The sequence below is a fragment of the Colletes gigas genome, unplaced genomic scaffold (assembly GCF_013123115.1).
Source record: "Colletes gigas isolate AHSC1104 unplaced genomic scaffold, ASM1312311v1 Colletes_gigas_Sc00037, whole genome shotgun sequence".
NCBI classification, from domain to species: domain Eukaryota; kingdom Metazoa; phylum Arthropoda; class Insecta; order Hymenoptera; family Colletidae; genus Colletes; species Colletes gigas.
In genome coordinates this window covers 295926-311146 of record NW_025106666.1, presented here as the reverse complement: position 1 = coordinate 311146, position 15221 = coordinate 295926, and the positions used below count along the sequence as shown (strand labels likewise).

Genomic DNA, 15221 nt, shown 5'->3' with positions numbered 1-15221 from the left:
AGTAATAAAATGTAGTAGAACTTCCATTATTGCTTAGTTGGCAAGTCTAGCATGGTCGCTAAGCAATAAATAAGGTTAGTAGTGGTGGGAATAGAACTGCTACTTATTAAAATTGATTACCTTGATTTCCTGTAATAATCAAAGTTCCATTGCATAGTAACTCAGACAATATGAACAATACAAACATAACGAAACAACTTAACGAATACAACGTAAAATGATTTTATTAACGTATTTTCTATATTACGTTTGTGTTGTTTATATAACATGATTTGAAGATGGTCAGCAGAATGGCCGAAATGTTAACGAAATAAAGTAAATTATATTACGTTTTCTAAAAATAAACAGAAAATAAAATTAGTAGTAACTTTCCTTTTATTGAAAATAAAATACAAATTTTCTAAATACAAAAATGTTTTAAAATTTGTATATTTCAACGAAGAAATTTACATTACTTATAATTATCGTCTTTCAATATTACACTGAAAGTACTAAAATTAGCATTTACAAATAGAAATAGGTTATAATGATTATGTCTCATGTGTTTTCATAACCCAGTAATCATTCAATTATGATTGAAAAAAATCATTCTTCTCTATGTTTCGAAAGAATATTTATTTCGTAATATTAATGTAGTTCGTTACACTTGTATATTACACAGAATTTAATTAATTTCATTACTTTGCAGCAGATATTCTGTTTAATCATTTTTGCGTTTTGGAACTTATAGATTTCTTTATTCAAAGATGATTTATATGTAGTCAAGAACGTTTATGTAAGAAATATAATTTTAATATGAATGAATGTATGCTTGCAAAATGTATACTTCATTTGTGCTTTTTTTTATTTTAATTAAAACGAAAAACTTTAATTCGGACAAATAACAATGGTTTCCAGAGTGACGATTTTTAGTTTCACAGTTGTATAACGAGCGTTATTTTAGTCCGATAATGGACTTATCGTGGAAGGAGTGGAAAGATAAACCTTCTTTTAGGCACCCAGTTCTTGGCGAGCTGCCGCGGTCTACAGGTGTGTTGCGCGTCCGATTTGCAATTAATCACGTCTCTTTGTGATTAATTATGGCTACGTTTCGCCAAACCAGCCGATTATGCTCGCGTCGAAATTCGGCCATCGCGACGCGGAAGGTGCCAATCATATCGTGCTCTCTTCCGGAACACGATTCCCATCATTATGTCACTTCATTTTTTTTCTTCTTTTCAATTAAGACGCAAATTACATCGTAAAAGTCTAAAATTATTCGCGCGTCATTTTTCTTCATTGTTTCGCTTAATTTCTGTTTATTACAATAACAATACTTAACTATTATTACCCAAAACTAATATGACTTTACGAATTGCGTAATAATTTGTTTAAATTTTCTTCTTTTTCTTTAAACGTATGCAACGAAATGTAATTTTGAAAAATTATAAAATCAGATATTCTACTGTCGAAAATCGAAGGTTACTGTAATTCTTCAAACTTTGATTCTCCATCGATATCACCTAGGAAAAACACGAATTTCGTAGTCGAAGTTTGAAAAATTGAACTTGCCACACAAACACAAGTGTTTCGAAGTAGTAATTCACCATCAATGAATTCCGCGTCGTTGAATTAATTTATGTCAAACATATTTCTGTCAGTTCTGACTTTCCTCGAAACGATAAGGTCGTAAGTCTGTCGAGTTGCACGACTATGATGTCGTAACAGTATTTAAATAACCATGAATATGTTTGTTCGCACGGTGCGTGTTTCTTATCTTAATTAAATATTCGTAAACATTTAGAATATTTACAGATAGCATTGTTTTCGATATAAAAATTACACGTGCTGATCGGTAATTATAATCGTCGAACTAAACGAGTGTTTTCCCCCATTCGCGAAAAATAACTCTTCGCTTATACGCGAGTTTGTACAAATAAACAGTGCAGTTCTTATTTATTTCTTTACTGATAAAACCATCCGCGAAGAGAAAAAGAGACTTCGACGAACTCGTTCGATCAATACACGTTACGAATTCAGCAATACATAAGTTCTTTTTCTCGATGCTAGCTCCATGCATTTTTCCTCCATTTTATCGATTAAGGGGGATTCTCGTGTAACAGACTTAAAAGATCGATTTTTTGTTTAAGGTAAGCGTATTTTAAAGCTTTATTACAAACTTTAAACACGTTTTTCTCAAAACCACGTTCTTCAAATTGGTGTTTGGGATAACTGGAAAAATTATTTGATATAAAATTAATTTATTCAAGGAAAAAATTTTTGCTCTCCTTTCGAACGCTATGAACTTTTCCATTTTGCATGTTATTAGTTTAACAATGGGTTTAATATCAACGTAAACTGTTCAACTATACAAACATTTTGTTGATTCTACGATAATTAATAAATAATAAGAAGAACGGAAAGAAGAAAAAAAATTAAATCCAAATTAACAATAATTTTTTCAATAAGAATTAATAATGTACTTTTGGAGTTATTAAGTTTTTGCTAGAAGACATTATAATCTTATTTGCCAGGAGTTTCATATCACTTTATATGATTTGTTTGACTGCACCAATGTCAACAAGTTTTGTTCATACAGCTTATATATTTTACATTGTATTGTTTGTATACACGAGTAATCAAACCCGTAATCAAAACATGTTATTATCATTATTATGTAACTGTTATTTTTAGTCCCTGATTTCGGGCAAACGAAGTATTTGGATTTGGGGGAAATCTTTTTATTGCAGAAACTGGAATGCTTATGGAACTATTTAAAAAACTCTCACGCGATAAGTTTTTGGTAGGAATAGAAAAAGAGTAGTTTTAGAAAATAAAATTTTAAAAACAGACTGATGATTTGTATTACTTTATATTTACAGTACCATGATGAAACCATCGAAAAACAAATACTTCACGAGATAACCATAATGGAAGCTTACATAAAGTTACGTTTGTGGGACAAAAAGTGTAAACACGGGAGTGAATAGCAAACGTTGCAGTATGCAGATAATGCTCTGATATCGAACGTGTTTTTTTCAAACATCATGCCAGGCATTCTATTTTCGATGCCCATAACTTAGCACTTTTATACGTAAAACGACAAGAATAATCGATTCGCGCAACGACTACAAATACGATTTCATTTTTCAAAATATTGTAATTCCATTTACTCCCGCGTTATTACGCGTATAAAAAAGGAATGAGGTCGAAGGAATATAGATCATGTTGTTTCCGACGTTTTTCTTGTGCCAGTTTTTTTTGTCTCCAATGAAACAGGAAATACGATTCAATTGCATGACACACACTGTGTTGCAACGATTCTTTGCATCAATTTTTAACAGTCTTATCGATCGAAGAAACTTTCGTAATCCAGATTTACTTTAATCCTTGAGCAATATCTCATTGTCCACGCGTGTTCGATCTATCATAAAAGAAATCCTACACACTCGAATGTAACAATACGCTTATTCTTCTGTTTTGCAGCTACGGAATAATTGGGGGCTGTTATCGAAGATCGAGCGATCGAGACAGGTCGATACTAATTGCCGATAGATAGGGTACGCAAAAATCGAGCTCAACAACGTGGAATCAAGAACGGCGCATCGGGGAAAATTCGCACGCGTTATCCGCAGAGAAAAGCTGCAATTTCATGCGAATAAAGCGATTTCCATCGGAACAATATCAAATCCACGATGCGTTCGAATTGGCTGTTGGTGTTCCTGTTTCAAATATCCTGGGGATTCACCGAAAGAGGAGTATATTACACCGGACGAAAGGATTTATTCGAGCTATCGGTGATACACCTAAACGATTTTCACGCAAGGTAAGCCACACACGAGTTGTGCATCGAACTGATTTCATCAAACGATGTCGAAAAACGAGGTCATTGAAAATCTTACCGCTAATTATCGCTAATAATAACAAGTGTTCGCGTCAATTACAGCGATAGAAGAGTTAAATCTTCATTGGTTGCACCGAACAATGGCTGCGAAATAATACGTTTCCCAACTTTCTTAACGTTAGATTACCTTGTTAATAATATCGTGTAGGAAAGGTATAAATAAATTTCCATTGTGATTTTTTAATAGCGTAGATATATTAACAGACCGAAATATAACAATTTTATTACATTTATTCCATTATAACGTTCCAGAAGTTCACTTTTTTAACATTTTTTATGTTTCTTGATATCGAAGGATTATTTTAATATTGTTTTTTTTTTTTATAGGAATATATAATTTTTATTCTGAAACCATTGGAAATAAGAAAGTTAACGAAACATGATTAAAATTACGTGCAAATTCTATCGGACAAAACTATAACATTTTTCATTCAATCTGCGATAAAACGTCCCAAAAAATCGTACTTTGATACTATAAAGGAGAGAATTGCAAACAAAATGAATTGAGGTCCGTAGAATCGGTCGAGTTGATCGTATTTTTAGAAGAAGAGTATTTTCAGTTTTTCACTCTAATCTTTGATGTAAGAAAATTTTTGTAAACATTGGTTTACCCATGTGAAAATCGACCTCAAGCTTTAAAATATGCTGATCGTTGTACGATCTTGTTTTTACGAAGCTACAGTAGTTTAAATTTGACAATTTTTTTATCAAAATTTGTTGATCCCTTAATTTTGCTTATGACTAGGTTTCGGATGTTTATGCAAATGTATATTTTTATAGAGAACAGATATAGCAATGGGACCTGGACAGAAATATGTTTTATGAATAGAGAATTCTAAAAATATATTTTTTATTTTGCATGTTATGCATAATGCACATGTTTTTATGTTTTATGTTTAAAAACATATACAATACGTTATGGCATGCTTTTTTATATATTTCGTGTTCATGTCGAATATCTTCTTGAACGAACTAATTTAGTCTATTAGGAAATTCGTTATTTATTGTAGCTCGAATTACAATATGTCATAACAATCGCAAAATGTATTGTAAATTTTGTATATTTTCCCTGCATACTAGCATATTTTTCATACATAAATAGCATACTTTATATCAACATTTCTCAGAGGATCTCTAAATTCCTTTTCAACAAATCTGAAGAGGTTGTACATTACTAATCACAACAATTTGCTAAAACTGTAATAATGTAAACATGGCCAACCGAATATTTCAGACAATAATCTAAACAAATAAGGATTTTAATTTTTTTAACTATATTCGACCCCATAAAAAAATTTGAAAAAATTTCACATTAATAACAAGACTGAAAAACAATAAAAACGTGTACGCCTTTAGATATAATATCCATGATTTTTTTCATAATTTTGTATTCCATACAATAAAAGAAACGAATCTTAAACAGTAAATTATGTTTTGTCCCCTGGCTACCCCAATAGTAAGGATAAGTAGACTGCAAATCATTATGCAAATTCATGTTTTTATTAATCGAATTAATGAAGTGGGGATTTTGTAGTTGATTGTCTCAACCCCTAAATATAATAATTCGTATCTTACTTCAAATATTTCTCATATTTTTGTATATGAAATGCACTTTGTATCTTTTTGAAAATTAAAATTTCCCATAAATGCATGAATATCCACAGTCTACTAATAGCGATATACAGGGTGTTCGACCACCCCTGGGAAAAATTTACATGATTCTAGAGGCCAAAATAAGACGAAAATCAAGAATACCAATTTCTTGATGGAGGCTTTGTTAAAAAGTTATTAACAATTAAATTCAAAAATTTCAAATCGTTTTGTAAAAATTATTTCCAGTTGCGGGGGTCAATTACAATTATTTTTGGTGAATAGACATACCCCCAAATGAAAAAAAAAATTCAACACGGGCGGAATTTTAAACGTTAATAACTTTTTAACGAAGCCTCCATCGACAAATTGGTATTTTTGATTTTCGTCTTATTTTGACCTCTAGAATCCCCCATTAAAATTTTTCCCAGGGGTTACCGAACACCCTGTATAAATTGGAAGATAAATTTCAGTAAACGCCTATTTTAAGTTATGCTCATTCTAGTGTGAATAATAATGAGTTAATAAAAAGTTTTCTTTGTGGGGCCGATCTATCGATATATCCAAAATTGAATTTGGTGGCACTTTAGACATGTTTATTCGTCTATGCCTTTTCTCTTGGGGTATAAAACATTATTCGTTTTAATCGAGTGTCGTATCTATGGAGTTTCCAGCATTAAATGCGACGAAAAATCTGTACAGGTTCGTGCAAACGGGACCGCATTCCGGCACGTGTCACAAGGAAAACGAAAAGGATTGCGTCGGCGGAATCGCGAGGGTTTCCACGGCGGTTAAACGATTAATCGCGGAGAGACCGAATCCAATTTTCCTGAACGCCGGCGACAATTTCCAGGGGACGCTCTGGTACAATGTTCATCGATGGAACGTGACTGCTGTGTTCATGAACATGCTGCCGCACGACGTTATGGTAAAACGATGGGAAACGAGTCCGTGAAAAAGAAAAGACGACGAAAACGAAACACGGGACGGATTCTTTCGGCTGTTCGTAACCTGTTTAATTGGGTCAAAGAGTTTAACGATCGATTATTCGAATACGGTGCTCGTTCCGTTAGTTAACGAGATTCCGCGTCCAAACGATAAAATCGAACGAATCGGCCCCGAATTTCGACGAACGATACACGTATAATTATAAAAATCCAGGAAACCGCGTACCATTCGCAACGATTGTCCAATCGATGAAAACGGAATAAGTTTTTTTTTTATTATCACACCATTAAATTTACAATCAATTCCATTGGGGAATTTCTAGTAAATATGTTGACTAATATAATGACATGGATAGTATACTGGTAAATACACAGTTTGAGATATTAAGTAATAAAGGTAAAAGAAACGAAATAAGTACGGATGTTTTAAAACAATTATGCAAATGTTAAGAAGTTTAGTATACAAGAAAAAATTTTAACGGGAGATTCTAGAGGCCAAAATAAGTCGAAAATCAATAATATCAATTTGTTGATTGAGGCTTCGTTAAAAAGTTATTACAAAATTACATTTAGAAGTTTCAAATCGTTCTGGGAAAATTATTTTCGGTTACGGGGCTCAATTACAATCATTTTTTATGAATAGACACACCTCCGAAAATCTACGCATTTTCGAGAAAAAAAATCGAAGTGGTGCCTAAATTTTTTGACGAAAAAAAATTCTAAATCGTTCTGAAAAAATTATTTTCGGTTGAAGGGGTTAATTGCAATCATTTTTGGTGAATAAACATATCTCCGAAATCATTCGCACTTTCGAGAAAAAAATTCAGGAATGTGGACAAATTCTTCGACAAAATTAAAAAATTTCAAATCGTTCTGGAAAAATTATTTTTGGTTGCGGGGCTCAATTACAATCATTTTTGGTGAATACACATACCCCTGAAATCCTACGTACTTTCAAGAAAAAAATTCGTTACCGAAAATATACTGTGTAGCCGGAAATGTTTCTATGTATAACTTTTTAATGAAGCCTCAATCAACAAATTAGTACCCTTGATTTTCGTCTTATTTTGGCCTCTGGAATCTCCCATTAAAATTTTTTCCAGGGGTGGCCGAACACCCTGTATATTGGAAAATTAGAGCAAAATAAATTTGTTATCTCGATATCGTTCAAATTGAGGAATCGCAATTCTTTCTTGTCTAACATAAATTTTATCGAAGATGTAGAGATGGTCAAGGATGAACTTGTTGATCTGAGAAAAATTTGTTACAATTGAAATTTAACTTAAATAGTTTTGGTGGATTTTGATATTCCATGTAAGAAATGTATCCTCGTTTTGTAAAGCGATTTCCGCGAGTTTTAATTGTGTTTCCCACCAAAAAACATTCTAATTACTAAAATATAAAAAAGAGGACATCAATTTTACAACTTTTAATTCCTTACTTCCGCTAAACTTCCCAGTGTGTGTAATTAAAAATATATCGAATAAGATTCTATTTGGATTCATTTTCATCATTTTCATACGATTTTTAAGATAAAATTTTCTGATATATCATTAACAGACTCCAAGTGCACACAAATTTATAACTTTTATCGGTATGTTATGTGTTTCTCCTGCTCGTTTTTGTATCATTTTATATACAATCAATTATTTAAGACGGTATCCTTATTTCCAGGATAAAAATATATTTTTAAAAGGATATTTTGGAATTGGAATATTTTTCATATTCATGCTACTTGAAGACCTTCTCGGAATAGTAACAAAAGTTACAATAACACAATTTTGCAATTCGCTTTGAAACATACGTTTTTAAATGCAATTCGCCATATTGCAACCTTTGAATAGTCAAGGAAACGATAAATGTTATTTAAAACACCATGTATCGATTTATTAGTTACGTTTGCACGATCAAACAGTTATTAAAATAAGCTTTTACTCATTAAATGTGAAATATAATTTTATTTTATAATTCATAGCGTTATTCGCATTCGTTATTAGACATTTTTAACTAGATATGAAATTTGTTCGTGAGAGAGGAGAAAGATTATTCACATTCGAAGTTAAGTCACAGATAAAAATATTCTGAACATATTGTAATTATCGCCTATTTATTCCAGATAGAATTGAACAAAATGTAAACTGATTACGTGTTATCATAATGTAATCGCACTGTAACCACGCGGTAATTAAATAGTTATTACACGTTTTAAAGACTTACGGTTGTGATAATAGCGTAAGTGGTCAATAATTACCGCGTGATTACATGTAATCGTATCGTGACAAATGTAATCAGACTACATTTTGCCCAACTCTAATTCCAGACAATCGGAAACCACGAATTCGACGATGATATCAAGGGTGTCGTTCCCTTTTTGAAAAGGTTAAAGGCACCAGTTGTGGTGGCCAATATAGATGCCAGCGAGGAGCCATCGATGCAGGTTAGTTGCATGATTGAAATTTCGATCGATTCTTTTACTTAAAATTTCTTGCTCGTTTTCAGGGTCTCTATAAAAACAGTACAATTCTTCTAAGAAATGGTATCAAAATCGGAGTCATTGGTGTCATTTTATCCACCACAAACGTTCGTATCAATTCATTCTAAACTTTCTCTCGACCGACATAATTATTCTCAAAAACTATCATTCGACTGTTGAAATCTTCGTCATTGAAATCGAATCAAAGCTTAAAATATACATCTTGTTGAACCGTATCTCCGTGAAATCTTAATTAACATCACTTTTAATCTTGCAAAACCTCTCTTTTTTTCACTTTCTAATAATGGCGACACCAAGGTCACGCTCAAACAAGTTTCAAAGTAACTAAGACGGTTTCGTAGTAGCTGCGAGTTAAATAGCGAACGTCGTTAACTATTCTTTTTGTCGAGTCACGTTTCTGTCGTCGATTGAATCGAGCAGATTCTAAGAAGCTGCGAATAGTCGCGCGAAGTTAACAAAGAGAGACGATTAGAGAGACCGGAGATTTAAACGAAAGAATGACTTTGCGTTCCTTAATTGGTACTCATCATAAATTACCAGACGATATCCGTCACCGGGAAGTTAAAGTTTTTGGACGAGGTAAAATCGGTGAACGACGAGGCGTTGAGACTGAAATCTCAGGGGGTCGACATTATCATTGTTTTGAGCCACTCTGGATTGGACGTGGATAGAAAAATGGCCGCCCAGTGTCCTTTGGTCGACGTGATTGTTGGTGGACATTCGCACACGTTCCTTTACACTGGCAAGTATTCACAGAAATAACACTCGAATAGTTAGAATAGAATTAGAAAGTTGAAAAGTTGAATAAAACTTCATGATAATCTAATAAAAATAGCACTTTGAGTTGTTGGGAGAATTGTGAGTTGTATCATTATGTATCGCTGACACATATTTCTTTACACGAACAAGTATTTATAAAATAAACAGTAAAAAATAACCAATGACGAAAAGCATACACAGAATTGTACGAGAAAATGTTAAAATTAGCATTTTTCTCGGGGAATCTTGAGATTTGATTTCATCACAAAATTATTTTTACGTCTTTAGGTAAGCCTCCATTCATCGACACCCCCGCAGACAAGTACCCGGTGGTGGTGGTTCAAGAAAACACCAAGAGAACAGTCCTGATTGTTCAGGCGGCAGCGTACACCAAGTTCGTAATTCCTTCTCGACCGATCTCCCCTGTTACTTTAAACTCCGTGTTTTTCTTCTCGAAAGTGACGAAGTCCCTGTTTGCGTCAGGTATTTGGGGAACTTAACGGTCTGGTTTGACGAGGAGGGCGAAGTGGCTGATTGGACCGGAAATCCAATTCTTCTTGATTCCTCCGTCGAAGAGGGTGAGTTTTTAAATGTACAGTATCGTATAAATGTTTCCGAGCTAGCTGGTTTTTCGATGTATTTACAGAACGCAAACTGCTCCACAATACAATCGAATAAATATTTCTTTGCAAAAAAAAAAAATAGAAGATCCGATGATTAAGTCCTGCTAGGCCTAAAATAATTCTATTTAAAATAAATATATGTATTTCAGTATCTCAAAACAACTAAAATATCGATTATAAATAATATGTGCTTAAGTTTAAGATTGAAATGGCAAGTATTTATATCAACCAAGCGTTGAAACAATGAGTATTATTGTTTACATAAAGAATTTTAATGATACATTTTTATATCAACTCAATGAATTTTATAATTTCTTCTATCAAAAGTTTTTGAATGGATTATATTTTCGATATATTTAATGCATTACATTATTTTCTTATTTTAAATACAGAATAATTATTCTCAAAGCTATTTCGTAACATAGGATAACGAAAATGTATTTGAAATTTAAAAGAATTACGAAATGAGGTAAAACTTTATTTGAAGTAGCACTTTAGTTAATTTTATTTTAAAGGTGCCTAGTTCGAGATTGTACTGCATTACGAAAAACAATTATAAATACAGACGCGATGTATAATGTAAGACTTATGGCAAAAAGAAAACAAAAAATGGTTTGCGAACTTGCACAAGCAAAAATGTTTCAGTTAAGAAAATCATTCCCAGTACTGCAGAAGAGAAATATTTTTAAAAATATGAGAAATAAACTAATTCTAACGAAATTAAAGGCACCAATGAATAACATGAAATGAAAATTGAGTAGATGGCATATTGCATTGAAATCATCAAATAAACTTTTTAAGATTGGAGTAAAATTATATATGAACATATTTTAACAAAGATACAGATTTGTTAATATTTTTTATTTTAAGACAAATAATACGTAAAAGTTAATGTTAAAACTATCTTGCGACACAATAATTAAGTAAGAAATGAATAGTGTTACTAATTAGTAATAATCAGGATTAGTGACAATTTTTATTTTCGTATCAATTAATTAGAATTTGAAAAATGTTTCATACAGAAATGAATAGAAAGGCGAGACAGAAAATTGTTTATTTTACATTGTTCGTTGTGAAACGATTGACATGTATTACTTTCAAATTCAAATTTCTTGCAGATCCAGCGATGCTGCAAGCTTTGGAACCCTGGAGAGCACCTGTGGATGAAAAGGAGTCGTCAAAAGTTGGTCGATCGAAAGTTTACTTGGACAATAAATGCCGCAGAAGCGAATGCAATTTGGGGAATTTAATCACAGATGCAATGGTGGATGCTGTACGTAGAGAAATTATTTCTTGAAAAGAAGTGTTACTTTGTTATATGGAAAGAAATTAAAAATTGCACATATTAGAAAATTTCCAAACGATATTGTAAGATTCATTAAAACGGATATCACTTTTTAGATCATCCTTTCATTTTTTACTATATTAAAAAAAGCAAGTGTCAGACAAAAGAGATTCGAATCCTAACAAACCTGTTATTTAAATTGTAATTGCTTCGTGCGATTTCTTTATTCGTTGGCAAATGTTGAACAATCATTACAATTTTAATATTTCTATTTTTTTCTCTGAAAAGATAAAAACTTTTTGCAAAATTTTAAATTCTGACAGAAGTATTTCCTTATTCCGATTTCTTTATTCGTTGGCAAATGTTGAACAATTATTACAATTTTAATATTTCTATTCCTTTCTTTGAAAAGATAAAAACTTTTTGCAAAGTTTTAAATGCTGACAAAAGTATTTCCTAGGACGGAGTGGAGATCTAAAATACTCTGACAATTTCTTCAAGAAACTGAATTTGCGAATACTTGGAAATAACAGACATGTTTTCATTTAACAATTTTTATCTCGATCGCGTTAAAATTGATTCTGTCTAATATAAATTCTATCCAAAATGCAGATTTAAGGTTTAACTATAAAAGTTATTTAAATACAATAACTCTTATTATTTTATTTATTTATTATTTAAATATAAGCTAAAGTTTTTTAAATATAAATATTCTGAGTCACAGTTGTCGTATATAGTTGGTTAATTGAATTAAGTTTATAAACGTTTCAGAAATATTTCTGTAATCATTCTTCAATAATCGACATACCGAATTTGGTTTGAAGTTTCATCGAATTACTTTGTTCTACAATCGTGGCGAAATAAGCTTTATTATTCACGAATTTTCTAATTAATTTTGCCTTGAATAATCGTAGTACGTGGAGCGGGCTGAAAATCAGACTTTCTGGACGTATGCTGCTGTCGCGTGTATGAATCCCGGAGGAATACGTGCTCCTATCGAATCAGTTAATCAGGACATCACTTTTGGTGATTTGATGATGTCCCAGCCCTTTGAGAACACGTGGGACATCCTCGAATTAAACGGCAGTTGCATCATGCAGGTACAAACTACTATAATTTCTTTGTACAATCTTTCTCTCGTTAGATTACAGTGTTTCAAATAGTTAAACTATTTGATATCAAAAGATTAAATATTAGATTCAAGAGAATTAATTGAATAACTAAAGTTACAAAACACTGTAAAGGTAAAATTTTTATTAAATATTTAGCGTTATCAACATGTAATTATTGCACTTGGAATTATTTAAAATCATTCTGCGATTTCTCGTGGAATTTTTATATTCTGTTTGATAGTCTCCTGTTGAAGACTGTCGTTCTTACCGACGTGTAGTAACTGTTGCGGTCTTGAATGCACCATTTCGTCTCGTTTAACGTTCTGCAATTGCCTCTGAGAGTTTTAACTACACCTCTCACTTAATACAGGTGGAATTTCCTTTTTACAAACGTAGGAACTATTTATTAATAGTTAAAGAAAGAATAGAAATAAAGAGAATAAGAGTCTATTTTATATCTGTATAATGAAATGAAAGCTGAACTATCGACCATTGTCACATTATGTGGGTTACCATATTGAAAATACTTCGTTGGACTATTTACTACATTTACATAATTTGTATATAATTGGAAGTATGCACTACACCGAATAAGATTACGACAAATATAGCGTGATCTGTGGCGGACGGTCTTTCAATTGAACGGTGGTAGCGTTTATGTTAAAGGTTAAATGATCGTTGCCTGCTATTAAAGTTATACAAAGCGATTCGACGTTCCAGATTCTGGAGTTGAACGGAATTTTAGTATGGTCGGGACTGAAAGTGACCTACAACGAGACCAACAACATCAGAACCGCGATGGACGTCCAAATAAGGTAATTTTGTCGATTTTGATTCTTCAGAAATGGTCGCAAGATTTGTTTTTTCAGGTGTCGCGCGTGCGAAGTGCCAAAATTTGAGCCGTTGAAGCTCGACATTTGGTACAGAATAGTGGTTCCATCCTTCTTGGTTCGCGCTGGCGATGGATATCACCCTTTTACAACCTGCGGCATCAATCACAACGTCGGAGAAGCGGATGCAGAACAATTGGCAAAATATATGAAGAAAATGAGCCCGATTATAGTCGGTCTAGATCGCCGAGTGATATTCATGAATGGGAATAAAATATAGTTCAATTAAGAATTATATAATCCTAACTTATTTATTATTTGGCACTGTAATTTTGTGACATTTTTATGTTTCACACCTGTTTTAAACTTCCTTTAAGCGATACAGTTACTACAAACAAGTAATTATAGAAGAAAGTAAAAATATTATACTCATTTTATTGTAATCTAATTAATGTCTTGTAAATTGAACAAAAGACTGATCGAAATATTTGTAGAACATTATTTTATTGTTGGAAATATTCTCTAGTGGGTTAAAGCCCAGAACGATTTCAATATCGTGCAATATAAGAAACTAATGTTAATGTTTTTAAACGTTTGATAAATATTACAGACTTTCATTTATTCTTCCCTAACACGTATCGATGAATTCAGGAACGTAGAGCTTTCATATTTTACATTTAATAATGTATGCCTAAACTTACATTGCCTTTTACACGAAACTGTTAATGAATTAAAGTGCTAAAAAGTATTGCAGACTTTCAATCATTTATTTAATTTTCTAACAAAATTTTTTCAAAATTCATTCTCACCATACTCCATTTTTTCAAATTTACGTTTTTAGTCTCATTCGAGTAAACAGCTTTTTAAAAGCTCTTTACAACCACTTATATTAGTAGGATCCTAAAATTTTCTGTGGAGACAAAATTCCCCCCTCAGGTTCTCCCCTCAATAGGTGGATTACTGCATTATTACACATACAATTGTACACAGCACTTAGTTTATATTTTATTACATATTAAAATTGTTTAAATATGTTAGGTACATATACTGGCTGTTTATATTAACGATCGCACCGATTTTTGAGGCATTTACTAATCTGACGAAACAATGTTTAAAATAAAAATAAATGAGTACTTTGAGTTGAACAAGGTGCAATAATAAAAATTTCGAAAAAATTTTTTTACTCGATAAAAAGAATCGGAATGTCCGAATAGCTGGTATATTTACCCTGACTATTCTTCGGTGAATCTTATGGATTATATTTAACACAAACGAAGAAGTCACAGCTGCATTCATCCAGCAGTGACGTCGATACTAAACAGCTGAAGACTAAAACGTAGAAATTTTATATATTTTATTTTGTATCAATAAATTTTATTACTACATTAGTCATGCTTGTGTGTATTAAAAATCAAAAACGAATTCTTAAGAAAAATCGCCAGGAGGCAGGTGCAGAAATTTCTTGGTGAAATTAAAAAATTTCAAATTATTCTGAAAAAATTATTTTTGGCTGCGTGGGTTAATTACAATCATTTTTTGAGAAAAAATTCTTTACCGAAAATATAATTTCTGACCAGAAATACTTTCTCGAAATTTTATGGAAATGTTTCAAATATCATAACTTCTGAACGGATTGGGGGATTTTAATGTTTTAAACTGCAAACAATGCGTATTTTGGTGAAGAATATGCAGAAACTC

The 15221-nt window shown here is 32.0% G+C and overlaps 1 protein-coding gene across 1 annotated transcript; it reads left to right on the top strand.

The window, feature by feature from the left end:
• Positions 1-1910: 1910 nt before the first annotated feature.
• LOC122402484 (apyrase-like) lies at positions 1911-13812 on the top strand. The gene is made up of 12 exons (XM_043405306.1): positions 1911-2129; positions 3466-3805; positions 6176-6401; positions 8741-8857; positions 8920-9000; positions 9455-9656; positions 9962-10067; positions 10157-10251; positions 11415-11569; positions 12496-12681; positions 13414-13508; positions 13563-13812. The coding sequence occupies exons 2-12, from the start codon at positions 3675-3677 to the stop codon at positions 13801-13803; spliced, it is 1635 nt and encodes a 544-aa protein (XP_043261241.1). The 5' UTR covers positions 1911-2129; positions 3466-3674; the 3' UTR covers positions 13804-13812.
• The last annotated feature ends 1409 nt before the right edge of the window (positions 13813-15221 follow it).

What these genes read in the sequence shown, in the direction of transcription:
- LOC122402484 (XM_043405306.1), top strand. Translation starts at nt 3,675, where the DNA reads ATGCGTTCGAATTGGCTGTTGGTGTTCCTGTTTCAAATATCCTGGGGA. An exon ending in TGCTGCCGCACGACGTTATG is followed by an intron (nt 6,402 to 8,740) that starts GTAAAACGATGG and finishes CTCTAATTCCAG; the next exon opens with ACAATCGGAAACCACGAATT. An exon ending in CAGATGCAATGGTGGATGCT is followed by an intron (nt 11,570 to 12,495) that starts GTACGTAGAGAA and finishes GAATAATCGTAG; the next exon opens with TACGTGGAGCGGGCTGAAAA.